Source organism: Trachurus japonicus, chromosome 22 (genome assembly GCF_045865225.1).
Source record: "Trachurus japonicus isolate A0001 chromosome 22, Traja_1.0".
NCBI lineage: Eukaryota > Metazoa > Chordata > Actinopteri > Carangiformes > Carangidae > Trachurus > Trachurus japonicus.
The window spans coordinates 13,970,889-13,994,444 of record NC_140928.1 but is presented as its reverse complement, the minus strand read 5'-3'; the positions used below and the strand labels follow the sequence as shown (position 1 = coordinate 13,994,444).

Here is a 23,556-nt window from a genome sequence, read left to right as displayed (position 1 = left end):
CGTCAGCTGCAGCTGTTGATCACGCTGGTGTAACAGTGAGCTTTCTAGCATTGCATCACTCTCTTTCACCCTGACTCCAGTGCTGTCCTGCAATACCCCGCATGTATGTGGATCTGGTGGCCCATACTGCACATAATGCAGTGGCGACAACGGAGTGAAGTAGGATTAGTCTCCTATTAATGTTGTTTGAAAAGTGGATTTACAAATTTAGAAAAAAAAACAACTTAATACTTAATTTGTTTTCAGAACTGATACTGTGTTAATGCTTTTCTGAAGACAATATGCAATATAATACCACACAATATACAATATTACACCTGTTTATTTTATGATTATTGTATTTACAGTGACGTAAGAATAGAACAGCCAAAGTGAGAACCAACATGATGCATCACGGTTTTTTAAGAGCGTGTTCGATTCATTAGCAAGCCAATAACCTGACACTAGTTATTCATACTATGCATGATGTATGCATAGCGAGACGTTGGTTGGTCATGTTCTCCATCTAGAGAACGCAGCACAGGGACGATGTAACTTCCAGAGGAGCTTGTCCACTAGCATACATCAGAGACATTCCACCTCATCTGACACTAGTCCATGGAATTCTGCAAATTTTCCACACTATTCTCACAGGCATTCTGAAGTGCCTGTCAAAAAGACTGGCATGCCCAAACACCAGGCACCTGTAAATCCTTAAAATTGGAGAAATGGCTACACTTTGTGAAGAATGTAGCCGACACGTGGGTTAATGCTTATCAGGGAGAGTTTTTCAAAAGTGTCTTTGTGTACATGAATGCAGAATGACTTCTGTGCTCTTGTGGTGTTTGCTATTGTCATTGGGCATGTTTGTGTGTGTGTGTGAAAATATCTTTTTGTTTGCACTGCTGATAGGTGATAATTTGTCATAGATTTGTGCAGAGTCCCTTTCTCCTCTATGTTGGTATGACCAGTGTATGCAACCTATAGTTGACACCTACGTGTCATTATGGGAACACACTAAATACTTCAGATGACTTGAAGGTTTACTTGGCAACCGATGGCTGTTTTAAGACCGTGGATACTCTTTCAGCTTGGACTGAGCACAAAGTTTTCAAGTATCCACAGGACATGGAAAGAAATAAAAAGTCACTGTATCACATGTGTACTGTGTCATTGTCGTGTGGATGATTATAAAGATCAGTGACTTCATCCTAATCTATTCTTGTAACTGGATGGCATTCTAGTTAACCCTTATTTATTTATTTAAGACATAATTAGTCCCAGCTCCTCTGCCAGTGTTTTATATTTCAATGGAAATTTTGCAGCCCTCACTTTGATCTCATTTACACCTCTACTTTTGACATACATGCACTCTGAATGTTAGCTGATTGATTTTTAATATCAAAGACATTGCAGGCGTGCAAGCAGTAATCTCTAGATGTGATTTGTGTGGTGGTAGTGGGAGTGCTGTTGATGGTGATGTTGGGGGGAGTGGAGGGCTGGTAAAGGTGGGAGGGGTTGACACAGAGATGTACAGGACAGGACACCCTCATGCTTGCTCCATAAACCTCACCACATTTTGCTGCCGCAGCTGCTGTGGCGCACGCACGGAGCAGAGGAGAGGTGCGCTCTTTCTGTGGTGACTATGTCGAGTCTGGCTCGGGCTTTTTCACACTGATCAGCGACCAACCGAAGGAGGAAAAAGAAGAAGAAGAAAAAAACGGGATGTTGTCGCTCTTTCTCTCAGCAAGGTCGGTTTCCACAGAACAGTGAAGACACCGCTCATTTACCATGAGCTGTTTGGATGTTATGTACCCAGCCTATGGACATTACGCACCGTACGCACCGACTGCTCCTGCTTTTATCAGTAGCTTACAGGTAGGAAGTGATCAATATTTTCTAATGATCCCGGGATAGTCCCCCTTACTGTCAGTGTAAGCGGGGCGATGGCGGTCGCTGATGAACAATGTTTGGCAAGTTTATGCGTAAAAGCAAAAGGGGGCTGCGAGGATTTTTTTTTTTTAATGTTTGTATTTTTTTTTAAACTTAATTATTGTTTTACGAATATGTGTATATGCAGTGATGCTGTCAGTTTGTCTTATCGAGCACAGAAGTCTTTAGCACCGTCAAAACTCCTAATTTAACACACGCACACATACGCACACGCACGCACACATGCCAGTGATGCCACACACAAAGAAAAACATTATGTCAAAATGTCCCACAGAGAGCTCCAGAAGTGTCCTCAGCAACACCTGTCTTAACCCTCTCCCTGCTCCCCCCTCCCCCCCCATCTACCCCTCCACCCCCCCTCCTACCATGACAGACTCCCACAGGTCTGAGCACCACTTCTCCTCACTGCCGGGATTTTATGGACACTCCCAGGGGTCCCGAGGGGATGTCTGGGGGCCCAGGCAACGGAGGATCAACTTCCTCCTCGTCTTCATCCAACTCTTCCTCTTCATCCTACACGCCGGCGGCCTCGAGACCAGAGGAGGGCCCCAAGGACAAGCAGGAGGCCCCTGAGGCAGAATACCTGACTTCTCGATGTGTCCTCTTCACCTATTACCAGGGAGATATCAGCAGTGTGGTGGATGAACACTTCTCCAGGGCCCTGAGCTCCTACATGGATGGAGAGGGCAAACGGAGGCCGCCAGACCAACAGGGCACAGGTATACCACACTTTCCATTAGTAAAGGACTCCTTTGTACAAACAAAAAGTGCACACCTGTCCATGCAAACTTGGCATCATCTTGGATATTGAAAGAGCTTTCCTGCCCATAATTTCATTGCAGTGTGGTGTCCATTAAGTCTAATTGAGACATTTACCGAGATACTTTGTTTGTTCTGGCTACAGTCTATGGAGTGATGTCATGATAAACACACATTTGAGTAAACTCTGTGATGTTGGACAATCAAGAAAACAATCATTGCTGTATTTTACAAAATCATATTTTTCATAGAACGAATCAAGTAATCCATCTGAATATTATCGCATAGTTAAGACTAGTTATGACTCACTAACAAAAAGTAAGGTAAACTGAAGTTAGGTGGTTTTCTCTTCCACTACATCCCTGCACTTTCAAAATGTCCATTTATTTATGGGAGGGCACCACAGTTGTCTGTGTGGCATCTTGCGCTCGCCTTTGAGACCACACTGGGTGCGCTGACAGTTCTGCAGAGCACAGCAGAGTGTCAGACAGGTGATGTTATCAGGTGACGGGACAGAGGGGCTGCTTGTTGGAGCTGTTGTCCCCAGCAAGGTCAGGGCACAGGGTTCAGAGGTCACGACAGTCAGGAGCTGCAGGCAGTCAAAAGGAACTTAAGAGGCGTGAAGTTTTAAGGAAAGGCAAGAGAGAGCATATACACTCCTGAGTGTGGTTAAGTTAGATAAGCCATTCATACAGAGACTGCAGGGATCCATCACCTATTGTGGATTACAATTAAGCTTTTGGAAAATTTCTTTCTGGCAAAACCGGTACACAATTTCACAATTAACTCTTTGAAAGGCTGCAAATAATGCTTAACATTATTGGGCTTTCATACTTTTTTTCTAGTTCTGTTTTAACTTTAATTATGATTGCACCGCAATGCAATAAAAAAGAAAGAAAGAAAAAAAGAATTGATCTGCAAATCTTGAGGACTTTTAAGTCCATTTTTCCCAGCAGCCTGCAGATGTCCCTTGGATATCCATGTAGGGCCTGTATCCTCTGCTCTTTCCCTCTCTGTGCTGTCGCTGTTAGTCTCTCTCCTTGTTCAGTCGGACGTCTTCATTTCGGCACTAACATGCACTTTCTGCCTCACAACAGATGCTATGTTTATACATGGCCGTAAGCGCACAGCCTCGCCGGCGTATCCCCTTCAAACGTCTCTGCGGCTGCCATTCTGACACTCGCTCCAGCTCTTGCCCCACAATGGCTGCTCAGTCAGTTGCCTGCCTGCTGGTCAGATTTATATATGCTGCAGTCTGTGTGATAGGGGCAGAGGGAAACACTAGCTCTCGGGGTGCCGCATGGTGTCTTTTTTCAGAGGAATATCTAAATATAAAAGTATACTTCTAAAATCATATAATAGCTCCCTGACATTCTGTCAAGGGCGAGGAGGGGGGAGGAGGGCAGTGAAAACAACAGGTGGGGGTGCAGGAGACAGAAGAGAGGGGTGGTGGCGGCAGCGGGTGCTTGCACAGAGCCAGGGTTGTGTGTCTCAGTGTGTGTGTGTGTGTGTGTGTGTGTGTGCATGACTATGTTGTGAGACTTTCAGAAGTGCTGGGCTGACATGAGAGTGAGAGATGTCACCACAGTAAGTGATTTAAGGCTCTGTGAGCCTTGGACTGCCTCCAGGTCAGAGCGTCTGCCTTATATAGAATTCTAGGTATATAGGGACGCCTCTTTCTACCTTTCTCTCGGTCACTCTCTCTCTCTCTCTCTCTCTCTCTGCGAGGACGTTGTTGTGTTTATTTCTGTGTCTTGTTGGGGCTAGGGCTGTGTGACAGTATGACCCAATGGGGAAGATATCTGGGCCAGAGGGTGTAGCAGTCATGTGAGTGACATCTACATTTTAGCACAGGTTGCTCGTCTTGCACGGCTCCAGCCGTTCAGTTTGTCTATATTAATCCGGTGAATCACTGCGCAGTTGTGCAACAGTTCACAACTTGGCCAAAATTTCATCACTGTTTACCCTATACCTTTCTCTCCCTCCCCCCCATTAGATACCCCATCACCTAGCAGCCGACGAAGCTTCCCCCCATCCTTCTGGGACAGTAACTACTCCTCGCCTCAAAGCCGCTCCCACTGTGAGACAGGGGCACCTTCCTATTCCATGGACCCATACGCATCAGGGCTACACCCAGGCCTGCCTCATCCACACGCTCATCCTCATCCACACGCTCATCCTCACTCCCATCCCCACCCTCCAGAGAGCTGGGGATACCCCCAGGCCCAGGCCTACGGGCCACCACGGCCTCTCCACGAACTGTATTCTCCCTCAGCTTTGGAGCCTCACTACGGGCCCCTGCTGATGCCCACGGTGAGGCCACCTCATCTCCCTACTTTGCCAAGCCACTATGAAGTTAGCAAGCTGGAACCCACCGCCTCCTGGCCCAGCCTGCTTCCTACAGGAGACGTCAGCCAGACGCTGGCACTCAACATGGACGCAGGTAACAACTCAACCATGTCAAGCTTTTGCAAATTGTGCCTACAAGTGTACCTTTATCTACAGTTTACAAGCAGTGTGTAATCAAATCAAAAACGTGCAAAGATCCAGTGCAGACATGTTAATCGAGAGGTCAGATTATTTAAGGCTAAACCAATCCAATTCAATCCACTTTTATTTGTATAGCACATTTTTAAAAACAACAAGGTTACCAAAGTGCTGCACAACAGATACACAAACAGTGAAATAAATTAAGTTAAAGTTAACATACAGTAAATTAAAAGCATATAAAAACACTAAGAAGATCAGATAAAACACTATAAAAATGCAATAAAAGACAAACAGACACCACACAACTCTCATGCTGTATTACGTAAAAGCCAAAGAGTTTAAGTAAAATTACATAGATAAATGTATATTTTTCTATTGCTGTTAAGTGCTGGAGTTGAAGGCAACTGACTTCTTTTCTTTTCAAAAAGAAAGTCAGTTCCCTTCAATTTAAGCACTAAATGACAACCATGACCTGGATGACAGAGAACACATTCTCTCATTTTCTTTATTGCACTTGTACAGGAAAAGTTAAACTGAAATCCTCCTGTATAGATTTACTAGTTTTTTCTGTCTATTACCTTTAACTTTAACATTTAATCCACACACTCTTGATTGTGAATATATTATATATATATAATTATTTCATCAGATATTGAGGAAAACATAACCTGCTCTCAAATTCACACACACACACACACACACGCTTGCAAACACATCTGCATCAACGTTTAACCCGTGACAGGCTACACTTGCGTGTTCATAGATACATACGCAGACAGTCCTACGTCCCCGGTTACAGACACACACGCACACACACAATACATCATAATCATCACAGAAAGCCTCTTCTCCCCCCTCTAAAACAGGATGTTTGGCAAAACTAAGCTCCATGACAACCTGTGTTCTGTTGTTTGCCATAGTCCTCCTCATTGTTTCTTTGTCCTTTTTTCTCAGGCCTCCAGCAGCACAAGAAAGGCAAGGAGCTGTACTGGTTCTAACGAGCCCTTCAGTCACATTGACCAGCCATTACCAGATCCAATTAGTCCCTGGACCTGCTCCGCTATTGAAGCAGCGTGTCCCTTTATCCCCCCCTCCTCTCGCCTCCCCTCCTCCTATCCACCCCCCTTCTCTCTGCTCCTGGCCTACCCTGCCAGTATACAGCCTTGCTCCAGGTTGACGTGTGTGCACCATGGAGATAAAGCAGAAAGAGAGGGAGAGAGGGAAAGAGAGAGAGGGAAAGAGAGAGTGCCACCGCTCATCGTCGGTGCCGTTGTTCTCTCTTTCTCATCTCTCCTCTGCTCGCTCACTCTCTCTCTCTCTCTCTCTCTCTCTCCTGCCGCTGCCGGTGCAGCACAGACCTTGGCAAGGTGTGAGCCACAGTGTGACCTGTTTGGACTGAGAAAGACAGGATCACAACAGACTTTTGCAAAGGACAGAGAGAAAGCGGGATGAATGGAGGGACAGAGGGATAAATACCGGCGAGCAGGGATTCCCTCCAAAGTCCCTGGTTATCTCTGTCTCATGCTCTTTGTTGGTACAGTGGTTGTCATCATCCACTTATCTGCATTTCACAAATGCAACATGCAGCGATAAACAGGAGCAGCAATTATGGCGGTTTATGCTTTGTGACTGTCATCATGATGCCTTTTTTTTTTTTGGATTGTTATTATATAATTTTGCTCTCTGAAATAAAGTGTTTCTATTTATTGGTGTTTATGTGCATTTCTAAAATGTTTGGTTAGGCCAGTGTTCTGAAATCATTATTGTGGTTCAGTTAATTGTGTTTTCTAAAGGCAGAAGTGATGGAGATGACCATACCATGTGTTGTTGATGCAGTTTCTCATCTGTTTATGAAGGAGCCTTTTGTGGGGAATAAAAATCATCTCTCAAGAACATATCAAAGATTGGTTCAGTTAAACGAGAACTTGTTTGCACTGAACAGACTCACAGATTGTGTTCATTCAATTTGATGATGTTGTTCCATTTTACTTCTTTAATTCTCTGTCATTCTTAGATATTTTGAATGTGGACTTTCTAAATGTTTTTTTTGGGATGTTTCTTTTTTTTGTGTGTGTCATTTCTCATTTTTGTGTCCAAGAAGATTGTGATGTCAATAAATATTTTTATGGTACACTGTCACATCTGTTAAGTGTTTACCTAGAAACAGTGCACAGAGAGAGGATGAACATTGATTTTAGCCTTAATAACTGTGCCTTAATATTAAGCAGAATGCCTAGCAGAATCGGTCTCTGAGTTTCCACCCTGATACAGCGTCTGCTGATATTTTGGTGGCTGTATGAATCCCAGAGACAGTAGCACGGCCAGATGTGATCAAGGATACGCTGTGTGTGACTGCACTTATTTAAAAGGCCTTCCATTTGAATTCCTGCTTGCATTCACACCTTGTCACCTATAAAGTGGGAACGAGTGGTGAATGCCAGCAATGTGTAACAAGAGAAGAAGCGAGCCATTCCAGCTATGCACCAAATGTTGCTGTGTTATTGATCTGATAATCAGATTATGTGTTAAGGTATGCCAGTCTGGGCCACTGTCACAATTTAGTGGCTGTTATGTGTGACCCCTGCTAGAGAGCAGCCAACTATGTGATTGGCTCTAAGCTGAGGAAACATGTAGAGTAATGAAATTAGAAGAGTTTACCAGGGATAGCGTTCCTCTCAGTTTCTCATGCCAAGCATCTTACGGCCTTTTCACACTAGTATTGTCACTGGGCCTTAGGGTTTCCTTTGCACATGAGATCTTCCATGATTTACATAGTTAGTATGCACCACAGATATTGTCACATTATGTTACTTAGTTGTCAAAAGACTCTACATAGCGATTAATATTAGTCATGATAACCATAATACTGTAACAGTTTGTGTTCAGAAAACCTGCTGCTATGCAAATGTAGTCACTGTGGATGCTGGCGCGACATATAATTGGCTGATTCTGCTTGTTGAATTAATTAGCAGATGAAGCAGCTGAACAAGTACAGAAGATTATTATTTAATTACTGACATTATGAAATGTATGGGAGCTGTGGTTACCAGTGAACTGCATAAGCATGGAATTGCTGCCCTCTCCTGGTGTCTTTATAACACTGCAAAGTCCCGTTAAAACAGGTTTTCCCAAAATTACTTAATAGTCACTCAGCAAAAAATCAACATATATTTATATGGTGCTTTTATAGTAGCACTTGAATGGCATATACCTATTTTGAAATTAAATCTGATTGATCTGATTATATTATGACTTACTACATGAGGTACATATCCAAACATATACATTATGATATGGGTATAATAATAGTTACAATAGTGGGTCACACAAAGCAACAATAAGCCAAACAGTAGTACAAACGATTCGCATGTACTTCAGTGACTGAATGAGTCTCGTAAGTGACGTTTTGGAGATGTGCATGTGACTTTGTGGAAGTTGGGGGCTTTGCCAAAAAAGGCTTTATAAAAATGTTTTATTCATAAGTGCAGTGAGGGGAATATGAGACCAAAAGCTGTTTTGGAAAACCCTCTCTGAGTCCCAGTACTATCTTTGGGTAAGATATCAATACAGGGAAGTGAGAATCATCAGTCCACAATATTACCAGGCATTTAGCGAGAACAGATGATTCTTGCAGCTTTCTTTTGTAGAGTGCACTGAATAAACACTTACTGTATGAGACAAACTCCCCAGCTGACCCACATAAATCCTCAAATAGACAGTGGGTCATGCGACTGCCAGTCAAAGTCACATGACACAATATGCAGATTCAGAAGCATTTGTCTGATCATTACAAGGTCCTGTGACTTGAACAGTGTTTAAACCACAAACTGTTCATACAGCTTCTCTAAATAAAAAATAAAAAATCATTCTAACATATTTACAACCTGTTTACTGACTAAATAAAGTAAACAAAGGCTTGTTGACCCCATTTATTTTCAAATGTCTTACACAACTTTGTTCTTTTGTCTTACATTTCAAATAGTTAATGTGTAATTTAATTTCCAAAGCTGTAACTGTCATGTCCAAGTTGAAAGAGACAAATAAAACATCCTGACACGCAACCAAAACATGTGGTTAGCAATATGGAAGTGGTAATGGAAATCACATAGGGTTGTTTTTTTAGTTTCTGTTTTACGTTTGCATAATCAAATGACTTCCCAGCTCATACACATGCACATATGCTCCATATTTACAAACATGATTTACCTCATGTTTTTTCTCAAAAACATCTGCACAAGCATATGTAGCTACATGCAAACCTTGATCTATGAACTTAGGAAGCTTTCCTACGCTTGTATTGTTCTGACTTGTGACTCTATCCGGTCACCTGATTGTTGCTGTAAATGGTTCATTAAACAACTTTATGTGTGCATAAAGTTGCATGCACATGATTTTACAGTAGGTTTATCGTGTCTTTTCTCTGTTTGCCAGCGTCAAACAGACATTTTTCACAGAGTCCCCATAGCGCACACACCTATGTATGTGCGCACAAACACACACACACACACACACACACACACACACACACACACACACACACACACACACACTCAGCTAGAGAGAGCATCATGCAGATGTGGAAGGTAAAATGAATTGTACGACATAGGTTTAAAGGTACATTACTACTACTTTATCTCATATACGCACATATCACACTTTATGCTACTACATTTTCCTCATATGATGTTATTACTCAGTACAGAGAGAAAAAAAAGTCTTGAGCAGCAGAACTCAGAGGGGCCTGACTCCCAGAGAGGGAACCACTGTACAGTAAATGAATTAGTCCCACCAGTTGCAACTGAAAAATGCTGATTATGCCTCACAACAATCCAATTTGTAACATATAGCTAATAATATCAGCAAGACCATATTTCTGATGGACTTACTTTTTAATCACATGTATGACCTGCTTTTGTTTTTCAGTGGCAGGCAGGACACTAACAAAGAGGCAGGTACATGAAGCAGGCTGGAAAGAGTTCAATGACATCTGTAAAGATTAAGCTTAGCTCTCAGTTTTAACTCATGTCTTTATGGTTTGAAGTGTCGAAATGGCACGACAGCCTTGTGACAGGCAGACAGACAGAGACATAACAGGATAAGGACACTTTAAGCAGAGAGGCAGACAAACAGCAGTTACAACGGGACACTATGGAAATGAGTGGAATGCCTTTTTCTGACAAATATTATGTAAAAAGAGTTTGAAGAATTATTTTCAGATGCAACGCTAATTAAAGTATTTCTGAATAGAAAAATCAATTCTTCACTCCCTGATGAGTATTTCCCAGTTCTGGATTCTGCTTGTTCATAGTCTCCCTCTCCTTTGTTTTAATGCTAAATAACATTTGCATACCTGACAAACATGTCTGAGGAACGTGTGCAGAACAAACCAACAGACTTTTACAGGCAAGTTGGAAACAGGATGTGTGCACCTAGACTGAAAGGAAGTCTTAAATAACAGTCAATGGAAACAGTGAATCACAAATGAGCTGATATAAAATATAAGAAACGGTTTCATGTATCAGAAATGTGAACTTGAATGTCGGAGCATTGCAAAGATTTGCCAATGCTCAACCCCTGTGTGGGAACCTGTTTGTTCCCTTTTCCAATTAAACAAAGTCAATTATAATTTAGTCCGATGTGAAGATGTCTTCTTATGAGGGAAAAACTTCTTGTACTTGATCATTAAGGTGAACTGCTCAGACAAACTTTCAATGAGTAGGTGTTAGAATGAGCGCTGCCGCCATTTCCGAGAAATGAAAACATCGTATTAACCTTTTTACATATTTTCCAGTTTGCCATGATTTAAACAGTAAGGTTTCAACTGCAACAGGTGGGTGAAGTTTTGCAGATGCATGTTATGGTGTTGTTTTTCCAGAGGAATCACCCTCACTGTGTGACTGGAACTACATTAGTGGAAGAAATACAAAATCCCAACAGCGGTTTTTGTTTTGTTTCTTCACATGAAGGCATCACGCTCAGAAACACACAGCCTGTGTTCCTTCTTTAAGTGGCCGTGTGAGCAACAAACTGCTGAGTAACTGTGTCCTCATAAATTGTGCGGTTTACAAACAGTAATTCAGAATGCTTTTGTTGCTCGTTTTGCTGACACTGGAAAAAATAGGTTTCCCAAAAGAATGGTGTCATGAGAACTTCTCATAATTCTCATTTCAATGATTGACTTTCGCTGTGTCTCTCTGTGACTTTATGAGCTGCTGACTGACACATGACTGGACATACTGCAGGTCATAACCGCAGATATCTATATAAGAACGGCTCTCTAGCACAGCCCTTCATCACCTTCAGCTTGTCTTTCACATCGATACAGGCTCAGGTAAGCAGCTGCAAAAAAGAGAGAGAGACACACACACACACTACACAGAGAAACAGATGTGCACACACACTTCCTGTTTTGCAGGTGCATATATGCACAGTAGAAAAGGAGACTCATCAAGATGAAAGAGTTTGTGGGAGGGATGAGACAGAGATTCAAAGAAAGCGGGGAAACAAAGCTGATGCTGTGGTAGTGAACATGTGACAGTCGATGTCGGGGCAGAAAATGTTTCTGAAACAAAGCTGAAGTGAAAGAGTTCAGTCACAGTGTGCACGGTTTCCAGAGAGTCACGACGGATCTCTTTGCCTTTGCCATTTGTGTGTCTGTCAGGATGAAGCTGTTGTTGGTTGCCGCTGCTGTTCTGGCCGTGGCCAGCTGTGCCAGCGTTTCCCTGGAGGACCTGGAGTTCCACGCCTGGAAACTTAAGTTTGGTGAGACAGTGGAGATTGATGTCTGACTGTTTTCTTGTGGTCTTGCAGTCTTTATCTTGATGCTGTGTGGTTGTGTATAAAGATCTTGTCTAGTGTGCCTCAATTTACATGTAACCACACAACTAATAAAAGCAAATCTCTTCACTAGTATTTTTCTGATTCATAATCTTTCACTGATCAATATTCTCTGATTCTACTACTACTATACAGGAAGGTCCTACCACTCTCCATCAGAGGAGGCTCAACGCAAGGAAATATGGCTCAACAACCGCAGACTGGTGCTTGTGCACAATATCATGGCCGATGAGGGCATCAAGTCCTACCGCCTTGGCATGACCTACTTTGCTGATTTGGTAGGTACCAGGAAAAAAAAGTGTCTGTTTGTGCCAACAATGAACTTTAACCACTTGTTGAAATAATGCAATGACTAAACGCAACCAGAGTAATTGGCACTGTGGTTAACAAACTCTAAATTCTCTCCCTCCTCACCAGGACAATGAGGAGTACAAGCGGCTGATTTCTCAGGGCTGCCTGCGCTTCTTCAACGCATCTGTGCCTCGCCAGGGGTCTGCCTTCCTCCGGCTGCCCGCAGGCAATGATCTGCCAGACACCGTTGACTGGAGGGACAAGGGATATGTCACTGATATCAAGGATCAGAAGCAGTGTGGTTCTTGCTGGGCCTTCAGCACAGTATGTAAAACATCACCCACTGTGTCAGTAAAGCAGACTTTATACACCTTAATCTAGTGTTTCCTGGTAACAAATTGACTTCTCTCTCTTTCCAGACTGGCTCTCTGGAGGGTCAGAACTTCAGGAAGACAGGAAAACTGGTGTCCCTGAGTGAGCAGCAGCTGGTTGACTGCTCTGGTGACTATGGTAACATGGGCTGCATGGGAGGCTTGATGGACAACGCCTTCAAGTACATCCAAGCCAACGGAGGAATTGACACAGAGGCCTCCTACCCTTACGAGGCTGAGGTAAAAAGACGTTTTTTACACATGACTCAGTGTGGATCTTAGTAATAAATCTTTTTAATGAAGCAACCACATTTGTCATATATCATGCTATAAAGTTGTAGGTGGAGCAAGTAGTGTGTGAAGTGTGAAAACCTACTTGTATATCTGAGAGCTGTACAATGCTGCCATCTTGTGGACAAAATGTATTATACAGCTATACCCAAACAGGCTTTCAGTGTAAAGGTTACAGAAACATATTATGAACTTATGCCTCAGTCAGAAGTTAGGTAGTAGAGATCTGTCAGGAGTATATGACTTGGTAAATCATTTGGCAAATGACAATATATTCTTTCTGTAAAGGATGGACAGTGCCGCTACAAACCTGAGAATGTTGGGGCCAAATGCACAGGCTACGTCGATGTGAAACAAGGTGATGAAGGTGCCCTGAAGGAGGCTGTGGCCACCATCGGACCTGTGTCTGTGGGCATTGATGCTTCTCATTCGTCTTTCCAGCTCTACGAATCAGGTAAACAGTCTTAAAGACTACAGTGCTTCTGCCATCATCATCATACCCTAATCCAACACGAGAACAAATTAGAAATACTAAAAATGTATGTTGTCCTATCCATGGGCCTGTCTCATCTGTGTGTGTATTTGTAGGAGTGTATGATGAGCCTGACTGCAGCAGCTCTGAGTTGGACCATGGTGTGCTGGCTGTGGGATACGGCACTGACAATGGCAAGGACTACTGGCTGGTCAAGAACAGGTGAAGAGCCATAGAGTTTAAATGATGTTGCCCGTCTCCTGCTAACAGTCAGTAAGGAGTGTCACAGCTGAGACAGTGAGCTATAGCTAGTGAGTTAGAGCATCTTATTTATAGCTGTCAAGATGAAGTGAAACTCAGTCAGGATGTTGTCAGCTTCTTAAGTCATGTCATTATCAGTCATTACAATAAGAGAACTGCATTTATTTGACAGATATTTCCTCTAAATGCTGCTGTAGCTTCTGTGGTGACTGTGTTTTAACCACTGCAGCAGAATATATCTATTAATGTCTGTGTCTCTGCAGCTGGGGTCTATCATGGGGAGACAAAGGATACATCAGGATGACCAGGGACAAACACAACCAGTGTGGCATTGCCACTGCAGCCAGCTACCCCCTGGTCTGAGTGAGGTGAGAGCAAACTACTGCAAGTGTGTTTGCCCTGTATGCATGTCTGTGTGTTTGCTGTCCACTAACTGGTTGTTGTTCATGCCTGTTTGATTCCCAGGTCCAGGACTTTCCTCAGTGAGGAGGAGAACATGATTTATAATTTACTTTGATTTCATAAAGAAACTGAGTTATGGAACAAAATGTTCTATTATTGTTCAGTGGGAGTGAGTGGGGCCTAATCTGAGTCTCTCTTTACCCTCATGCACTTTAGATATAAAAATATTTTTGAAGATTGTATATAAATGTAAAGAAAATGTTTTACATGGAGAAATAAACATTCATTCAGAAAAATTCATTTGTTTGAGATTTTGTTGGTTTTTGTCATCCACTTTTATCTTATTGTGGCTCTGCTAATAAATAGGAACAGCTTAGGCTGTACAGTGTGTTTATGTCTCTTCATATGCTACTTCCAGTTGTTGGTTCAAGGTTTTAGCGAGTCTGAACATTTTAACTTCTCTCAACCTCAGTTTTGGTCCTACATACTTTATTCAATTAGTAAGGGTGTAGAGATTTCCCAGTGATTTATATGTATTAGCCTAATATCCATGTACACTATGTTGCTTCAGACCAATATAATGTAGATGTATTAATAAGATTTTCAATATATGCTTTTTTACTAAAACATATAAATCGCAGCACAGTCAACGTTGCATGTTGCTACAGTTACATGCAAATATACAGGATCACTCTCAGAGCTGGTGCAAGCATATTACAGCATTTTAAGGAAAAGGTTGGTAAAAGGTCAAAGGTCACTTGATTGCCTTTCACTGCTGATTTTATTTACAAAACGTACATCTTTTATGTACAAATTTCAACCTCTTTAATAAGTCCACACAAAGCAGATTTTTAATTGACTAAACTCTTTGCTCTCAGTCAGCCTCTGTGGGTCTGATAATATATTATGCTCTGTGTAAAATTATATAAAAATGGTTTTTGACCTCACAATTACAGTTCATCAATAGTTTTTCAGATGTGTGCGCCGCGCATCAATTTTGTAGGAACTTTTTTTAAAAACAATTCAATGTTGGATCTGACCTCTATGCATAAACAAGTTTTGATTAAAATAAATTATTCACTAAAAACAACAATGTTTATCGCTGAAAATGTCTGATGTTTAGACTCCGAGGCTGCCACTGCTACTGGTGGCTGCATATAAACCTCAGGCCACAGATGAATGAGTTGGGCAGTGAGTTTCAGAAGTGGAAAATTTCTCTCGGTAAAACATTATCTCCTCTTTGGTTTTTCTGCTGTCTTTGTAGCTTTTATTCAAATGGATAGAATCTGTCTCATCTTCCCAGATACAGTTTTACTTGCTTTAGCATTCTGTGGTTTGTAAAAGGTTATCTCAGACTCATTCTTCATACGCAGGTAGGCCCGCACAGACAAAGAAGATGTAAAAGTGAAAGGAGATCTGGCTGGAAAATGTGAATACTCAGTGAAACGCAATGACAGAGCCAGGGAGAGTCTGAAATTACACACTTTTGTGGTGAAACTCTTGTCTGATGTGGTAAAAAAGCCAATATGGATTTTAGAGAAATATCTCAGCGGTAGGTATTTTGACCTCCATTACCGGCAACATATTTTACAGACTGTCTTGTGCTTTCAAGATCATCCTCTCATCACATCATCCCATCCTGACATTTGATCTGCCCCAATCCTTGACAATCGGTTTCCCACATAAACTGTGATTATGGCACAACAGAGAGGGAGAAATGTCAGAAATATATTTTCCACCCTCATATTGCAAAACCACTCATAGAATAATAAAAAGCTTTACTGTCTACAATATGTTCCAGGAGTGTGGCAATGAGTCACAAGCAATGACAAGGAAACATAATGCTCTGTGAATGAGACGGCGCTGTTTATCTGATGTGCCACGCTCACATCTTTACTTTAATTTGACTTTTCCTATCACTTTGTCTCGATTTGTATTTATTTTAGTTGATGTGTTTTCCTCACCCGTTTTGTGCCTTCAAGGTCAGTTTATTTCTGTTGCAGCTCAGTTTACTGTGCTTTGCCGTCACTTCTGTGTTGTTGACCTCCAGTTTAGTTTTGTTTATATTCAAGCTTTGCTTTGTTATTTCTCATCTTTTGGATAAACAAAAAAACGCCTTTTTCAAATGTAAAACCTGCCTCCTTGTCTCCCTGTTTGGCCCTCATGTGTACTTTGTTAAAGAAGATGGTTATTATTTTCTATTGTCTTGTTAAAATATTACATCAGTGTGACTTTGTTTTCAGAAACACCACTGTGTAACACAGGACACAGATTTACGTCACTCATCAAGGTGCCCTCGCATTGTTTCCAGAGCAACAACTAACTCTGGTTAATACAGATTTACACTACCAACATTAAATGTGTGTAAAGTAATCCCATAATAGAATCCAGCCTTCTTTCAACTGTAATTTGCAATGCTTATAAGGCCTTTGCGTGTAATCCAGCTAAACAGCAGTACTTAAGTCATTACTCTTACATCTGCATTGAACCTTGAGGGGAAAGGACGGTTGCCTCATTCATCTGCACCCCACAAAGTAAGAAAAAAAAACATTTACAATGCTTATTATTTTTAGTTAATTTGTCATGAGCTATTCAGCCATATATATTTAATTTTCTTGCACACAATGAAGAGGAAAACAAAAGTTCAGCACATCACTAACTTTGCTTAGTCACAAAACACATAGACAATGCTGCGTTCATTATCTGGTTTATTTCATAATGTGGTGGGGAAAAAAAAACTTTGGTAATAAAAGTCACCGGTGAGAAAATAATTGTTCTCCGTCCTCCATGAGGTGGGTGACATCTGTTTTAATCATTCACAATAGTTGCCCCCCAATGTAATTAATGAAATCACATTAAGTGCTTGTAATTTGCCCATTCTAAATGTCACATTAGGTCTGGTTGTGATAATATTTGATGGGAGGTGGAGAAACACCGAGCCAGGGATACAGAAAGGGGGGGGGGGGGGTGGAAGGGTGGTATTAAGGATTTAATCAGCTTGTGTGACAAAATGTGACCTTGACATCTTAGTTTTTCCGCCCTCAGCAGCAGCAGCAGAGTGAGCTGCTGTGCAGAGGCAAACAGGCACGGCCAACATAATTGAAAGGGAGATTTAAATTATCTTTTGTCAGGTGAGTCCCCTAATAGTAGACCTGAAAGAAAAAAAAACATCTCTGCCATTTTATCAGCAACACAGTGTGACAGTATTCAGCCAATTAGGCCTGAATGATTGTTATCCAGTGACGTTTTTATCATCATCCTTTTATTTTTGAGAGTGTGATGGAGGGCTTCAGAAAGTGGAAAAACCAAATGATGAAAAAGCTCCCAGACAGAGACAAAGGGAGGCAGAGGGAGGGTGCAACAGAGGTGAGGCAAATTAATTGGTTTTGCTAAATCCTCCTCAAACAGCAGAAGCCAATGTGGTTCCACAAAAGGCCATTACTGGTAATCAATTTAAATCTGTTTTACCCTTCCCAAGGAAACCAATTAGGCAATTTAATTTGGCTTTTTTGATTCACAGCATAACCACAGCTCAGGATAGATCGTCCAATTCACTTCCAGCAGAGAGGGACAAGTGAAAACACTGGGAGGTGTTGCTGGAACAAACAAAGCTATTGATCTGAGGGAGGCCGAGGGATCCAGGGAAGAGTCGGAGGGAGACACAGGAAGCAGGGGCGGAGGATGAATTCATGAATCTGGATTTTGTCAGAGAAATAAAAAGCACAAGTGAACCTGCTGTGTCAATTAAAAAATGCCTCAATAATTTAAGTTTATTGCAAGCTGCAGCTTTTCACCAAATCTACATCTGAAATATAGTTTTCCCAGTAAAAGTTACCCGTTTATCATTTCTGACTGGACTTCGTGTGAGCTGAAGTTGTTTTTTAACAACACTAGATGGCAGCACTTGACTGCTGATGATTATCTCAGCGGTTTGAGGCTCTGTGGCCTGGCTTAAATCATGCAAAGCTCTGGTTCAAAGTCAAATCTATTCCTTTGACAAATGAGGTCGCATGTCCTTGAAATCAACATGTAACACACACACAACGTCCAAACGTAACCACACAACTCGCACTGAGACTGCTTGTCCCTGCACCAGTGAACCCATCACACTGTAACAACACACATCCCGTACACTGAATGTCTGCTTAATCAACAATGTCACCGCACAATTTCAGTAGATTGGCTGCTGGGTTGGTATGGAGAGATGGAGAATGTCAGCCAGCCGTGTCACCCATCATAGCGAACAAACAGTCCCTCCTATGGGGATACACACGGGGCCATGTTTCTGTGCCTGTGTGTTATCCATCTCCCATCATGCCGTTCTGTCTGTGCGCATATGTGTAGCCCCTTGCATTTACTGAGTGTTTATGTGCCTGAGTAAGAGTGTGTGTGCGTATTTGTGCGTGTGTGTGCGGGGAAATGGGATGTCAACTGGTTTGTCATGGTAATGGAGAACATGTGTGATTGTGACAGACAGGAGTTCTGGATGACCGCACACAGTGCTGATGCATGGACACACACACCAACATGCATGTGGACACACAAACACACTGATCCACACTGATTGGCCTATTGCGCGCAAACAGCAAAAAGATAAGAGCATAACCTTGTGAAAAATAGCCTAAATGATTTTATAAATACTTTATATTTCTAAAATGAACCCACGGAGGAGGCTAATAGTCCATTTTGGCCTCTGTCTTGCTCTACTTAATCTTTCCTTCCTTATCTTTCCCCTTTTTCCTTTTCCCATTCTTTTCATCCTTCCATCCTCCTCTAGCCAGCTGCATTTCTTGGACAGGGCTCCTGGCTGCGGCCTGAGAGAGGCGAGTGAAGCTAACCGTTTGAGAAAAACAGCTCTGGCAAGGCCAATTACACCCAGACAAAGCACTTTGCATGTTATTGTGTTAGGGATTCATGCTTGATTGACTGAATGGGTTCTAATGAGGCTGGGGAACGACGTGCAGGAGAGGAAGAAACACTCCTCCGTTTCCCTGATGGATTGATTCACCCGCACACTCACATACACATACACAGACACATGCAGGTACAAGCACATGTGTTTTGCACACTTACAGTGCAAAGGGGTGCAATTACATTGGCATGTACATGGGAGAATACTTACGGCAAAGACGCAAGCAAATCAACACTAACACAAACAACAGCTCTCTTTCCCAGCCTGCAGCTATGAAGTGTGTCCTGTGTCCATGTGTGAGTGTGTGCAGTGGGTGGCAGATGAAGAGGAGATATTACAGTGGAAAGGTAACTTGCTGTATTGCCTCTGCAGATGCTCCTATGCGAAAGCTTCACTCCCACTGGCATCCTTTTATAGTATCACTTCACTAGGTAGAGTTTGATATAGCAACAGATGGATTGGCAAAGCCTACAGGAGTGATAAAACATGTCAGTCATTATTCTTGCTGGGGCCTGTATAGCAGATGTTAGTTTTATTTCTGTGTTATGTTGTGTTGTGTTGTGTGTTCTGTGTTGACTCGACTAATTTTCACACCTTTAAAGTTCTTTGTTCTGCGCCTCAGAGGAATGAAAGTTGAGATGGATATTACTAGCCACAGGCTAATGAAAATAACAAATGCCAGCTATGATGTTCACAAGATCACTGTCAACAAAATACAAATTGAAAATGAAATTAGCTAGCAACCCAGGTCCAGGCTATGAATTTTAAAAGGTAGGTAGGGTATGAGATGCAGGTATGTGATGCAGACAGAGAAATTGTAAATCCCAGACTTGAATGCCTCCTTGCTAATTAGTTTTAATGTTTACATCAACAAAGCAGACATATAATTACATAAAAAATCACAATGATAATCATGAATATCATATGCTAATTTTATTTTTTTACTTTTCTTTTGAGTGACTAGTCTGGCCCCCAGCACTGAGGGATGCTGCAGAGACCCAGAGTGTGAGGCGAACGTCCTCTGAAGAATATTTACTTGGGCCTTCTGACTCTTTAGCCTCTTCTTCTCTGTCCTGCCTCTGCAACTCCCTCTGCACCTGCTCATCTCCTTCTCTTCTATATCCCTCTCATTCATCACTGCTTGTTGCCCCTCCTTTCCCTCCCAGCTCTCTCTGCCTGGTCCGTCTCCCCCGCCGCACCGGGGTCAGGGTGAATGGGTCAATTGCCTGGGCGCACCACCGAGCCTGTTCTTGTTCTTGAAGGAGTACTCGTGTATCTGTGCGGCGTCTTATCATTCGTGTTTTACATCGCCTGACAACTCTCTCTCTGTGGGAGATGGTCTCACTTTCACCTGCAGCTATGCACTCCTTGGATGTGTGTGTGCGTGTTTTCTGCATGCATGCATTCGTGTGTGTTTGCATGTGTGTTTGTGTGTGTGGATAGTAGTAGTCCTTTGCTATTTTACCTAACTTTGTTTATTTGCCCTGTTATCCCTCCTCCTCTTCAGCTCTCTTCTTTCCCTGACCATTTTCTCTCTCTGCCTTACCTCCTCCATCGATAGCCAGCGCTAATAAGGCAATTAAAGCCTAATTAAAGCAGTCTTCAGAGAGAAGGAAGGTCCCAAGCAACTTCATGATGGTAAAGGGAGAGCTGTGTTTACTAGCATCTCCTGCATGCTCCCTCTCACTAGAACAAAGTTAAAAAAGTATCAAGATAATGAAAACCCTGTAGAGCTCCACACACAGTCTCATCGTTTTTTTTTTACAAAGTCTCCCTTTTTTTTTTCTCTTACTTAACCCTAGAACACTAACGTTGGGCGATTTTGACCCATGCAATTATTGTCACATGATTTTCATTGTGTTGCTGCTGTCTGAGTTGCATGCGTCCTTGGCTTCAGTCTGCTCACTGACGTCATTTAGTATGTTTCCCTTCTCCCATCCCTGTTTTTTTCAACAGGCACGTGTTCGGGTGGATTTCACCGAACACTAGTGTTTATGTATTATGTTGTTGTTGTTATTGTTGTTGTGTTAGTGATGCAGATAGGCTGTGCCTTCACCAGACAAGGCTCAAATGTCCCAGGAATGGGTGGACCAAAGAACAAGTTCCCGGCTCCATTTCTTTTAGGAATGTTTTGTTAACGACTTGTTTAGGGACCCCATGATACCTTTTTTTTTTTTTCATTTTGTGAGACACTGTTTATTTCAATTTGCCATGTATTGTTGTATTTTAATATATTTTGATGAGAAGTATTTTTTATCGGGTATATTATATTGGGTAAAAAATACTCAGCGTTAGTGATGGTGTGACTAAATGTGACATTAGTGTTCTTTGGTTAAAATGCTATCAAGAAATGGGCAACACAAGGTAACCAGCTAATTTGTTCTGCTTCAAGTGTATTTAGCCAACCAGCATCAGCCCACTCGTTGTTGTCAAATTTGCCAGCACAGATCAAAGGGCCCTGTGCAGCATGTCAGTAAGGTTACCTCTGCTTGGCACATGAATCAAAGTCACGGATTAAGGGGAAAGGGGGTGTTGCTGGGAGGGTTCAAGGACATATGACAAACTCTCATCCTCACTTTGGGGCTTGAGCCACTATGGATCCATGTTTTTTTTTTATTTATTTTTTTTAACACATACATCCCAAAGCTTCTCTTACATCCCGATGCATACGATGTGTGCACTTGTAGTCTGAAACAAAATCTTTACCCCTGATTTAGAAGGCACTTACAATGCATTAGCCTTGTGGTAATTACTAGAAACTCAATTAGAAGAAACCGCTGAAGACCAAGACCAAACTGGAGGGCTTAAGCTGCAACGCTGGTAAATGGATTTGGAGTTAATTTAGTGAGTCAGAGGGTGAAACAGCCATCAGTGATGTTTTAAGCTGCAGCAAGCAACCTGAGCGCTCAGGGCTCTGAACCGTAGGCTGATCTCCTCTGTAGTCTGCTTTCGGTTGGCATTCAGCTTCACTTTGGTTTGAGTGTTGCAATTAAATTGCTTTGGGAATTTATTTTTCTTGCCTGTGCACACACAATCTTGCATGTTCATGCATGTGACAATCCCTCATCCAAGTTTTCTTTATTGGTATACATGTCTCACTGATGTTTACAGTGGTCTAGATGTTACCATCTATGCCCCAGGTCCTGTTTAGAGTGGAGCAATATATTTTATTCATGGATCTTTGTATGTCGTATGTTTTCTAACACGCCTCAGGGCATTTTTTTTGACCTTAAACACTGCCTGCCTATTTCCAGCGAATATCTGTATTTACCCCCTCCAGTGTGCATGCGTAGTTTGTATTTTCTTTTTGATTTGTAGAACCAATTTGACGGCAGGCCGATATGCTGATAATATAAATATTTAATAAAAGTCTAAGGTATCGATCAGTTTCTAACATGAGCTCAGAGTCTAGATTTTTTTAATAGCAATCCCTTACACTGAATATGTATGCACAGATATGGACTGCAAGACATTTTGCTGGAGAAATACTCACCCACAGACATGACAAGATGTAGCTTATATAGATTACAATTGGCCAGTAATCTTGCCATCTCTTGGTTTCTATGGGCACTAAGGGCACCTGTACCAACTGGGACTGTCATTTAAAGCAAGCTGGTGAATTGTATCACATATTGGACTCTGCCATCTAAATCCATGGAGAGAGGAGTGAGCAGATGGACCGCACCTTGTAGAAAGTGTGGGTGGTAAAGTCAGCATGTCCCTGTATGTGTGCTTGTGAATGCTCCTATTGGTGCCAGCATGTGTGTTGGCGTGTGTATGTGTTCACGTAGGTGTTACTGCAGGAACTTGGCTTTTGCCTTGGAGTAAAGATGTGTATATGTTTGTTCATGTATGTGTGTGTGTGTGTGTGTGTGTGTGTGTGTGTGGTGGTCCAGTGAGTGGGTGTACATCGTGAGAGTACTGCTGTGCCTCCTTCTTCTGGGGACCAGATGGTGGTGGCTCCACCCGACAGAGAAAGAGGGAGAAAGAGAAAGAGCAGAGAGAGTGGTGTGTGTTTGGGTGTGTGTTTGGGTGTGTGTGTGTGTGTGTGTGTGTGTGTGTGTGTGTGTGTGTGTGTGTGTGTGTGAGAGAGAGAGAGAGACTCGACTGCATCTCAAATATATGAGCTTATGTTGTGATTAAAATGAATCCTGGATTATGGCAGTAGCAACACCTTAACGTCTGAATGTAAAGGAATTCACTGACTTGTGAAAGTCAGTGAATTAAGTTCTACTTAAAGGGACAACGAGGAGTTTTGGAAAAGCGAAGCGTTTTCACACTACATTTATGAGCCTCCGCGTGCACCGTAACATTCTTCGACCGCAAGACGGACTCATGTTTTCATTCATCAAGAATTAAAGTCAGAGGTTCAAAGAGGTTCACATACCGTCGTAGTTCCGACCATAAACGGCAATACGGTGGCATTATTCTCATGAGCGTCCGCGAAACTGAAAGTAAGGAAACGCTGGTCGGCTCGACCAGCATTTCCACCATTAATTAAAATAACAAAATAACAATAGAGACAAAACAATATATTT

General features: G+C 42.2%; 2 protein-coding genes across 4 annotated transcripts; both read left to right on the top strand.

The window, feature by feature from the left end:
- Nucleotides 1-1,560: 1,560 nt before the first annotated feature.
- vgll2b (vestigial-like family member 2b) lies at nt 1,561-7,317 on the top strand. Of its 2 annotated transcripts, none has more exons than XM_085767323.1 (4): nt 1,561-1,730; nt 2,306-2,651; nt 4,688-5,134; nt 6,136-7,317. In XM_085767323.1, the coding sequence occupies exons 2-4, from the start codon at nt 2,351-2,353 to the stop codon at nt 6,177-6,179; spliced, it is 792 nt and encodes a 263-aa protein (XP_085623449.1). In that variant the 5' UTR covers nt 1,561-1,730; nt 2,306-2,350; the 3' UTR covers nt 6,180-7,317. The 2 variants fall into 2 exon arrangements, with proteins under 2 accessions (XP_085623449.1, XP_085623448.1); XM_085767322.1 differs by having other exon boundaries at nt 1,561-1,857.
- Nucleotides 7,318-11,472: 4,155 nt separating this feature from the next.
- ctsl.1 (cathepsin L.1) lies at nt 11,473-14,431 on the top strand. Of its 2 annotated transcripts, none has more exons than XM_085766865.1 (8): nt 11,473-11,943; nt 12,154-12,296; nt 12,436-12,633; nt 12,729-12,920; nt 13,260-13,425; nt 13,560-13,665; nt 13,968-14,072; nt 14,170-14,431. In XM_085766865.1, the coding sequence occupies exons 1-7, from the start codon at nt 11,844-11,846 to the stop codon at nt 14,065-14,067; spliced, it is 1,005 nt and encodes a 334-aa protein (XP_085622991.1). In that variant the 5' UTR covers nt 11,473-11,843; the 3' UTR covers nt 14,068-14,072; nt 14,170-14,431. The 2 variants fall into 2 exon arrangements, with proteins under 2 accessions (XP_085622991.1, XP_085622992.1); XM_085766866.1 differs by having other exon boundaries at nt 13,968-14,068; nt 14,167-14,283.
- The last annotated feature ends 9,125 nt before the right edge of the window (nt 14,432-23,556 follow it).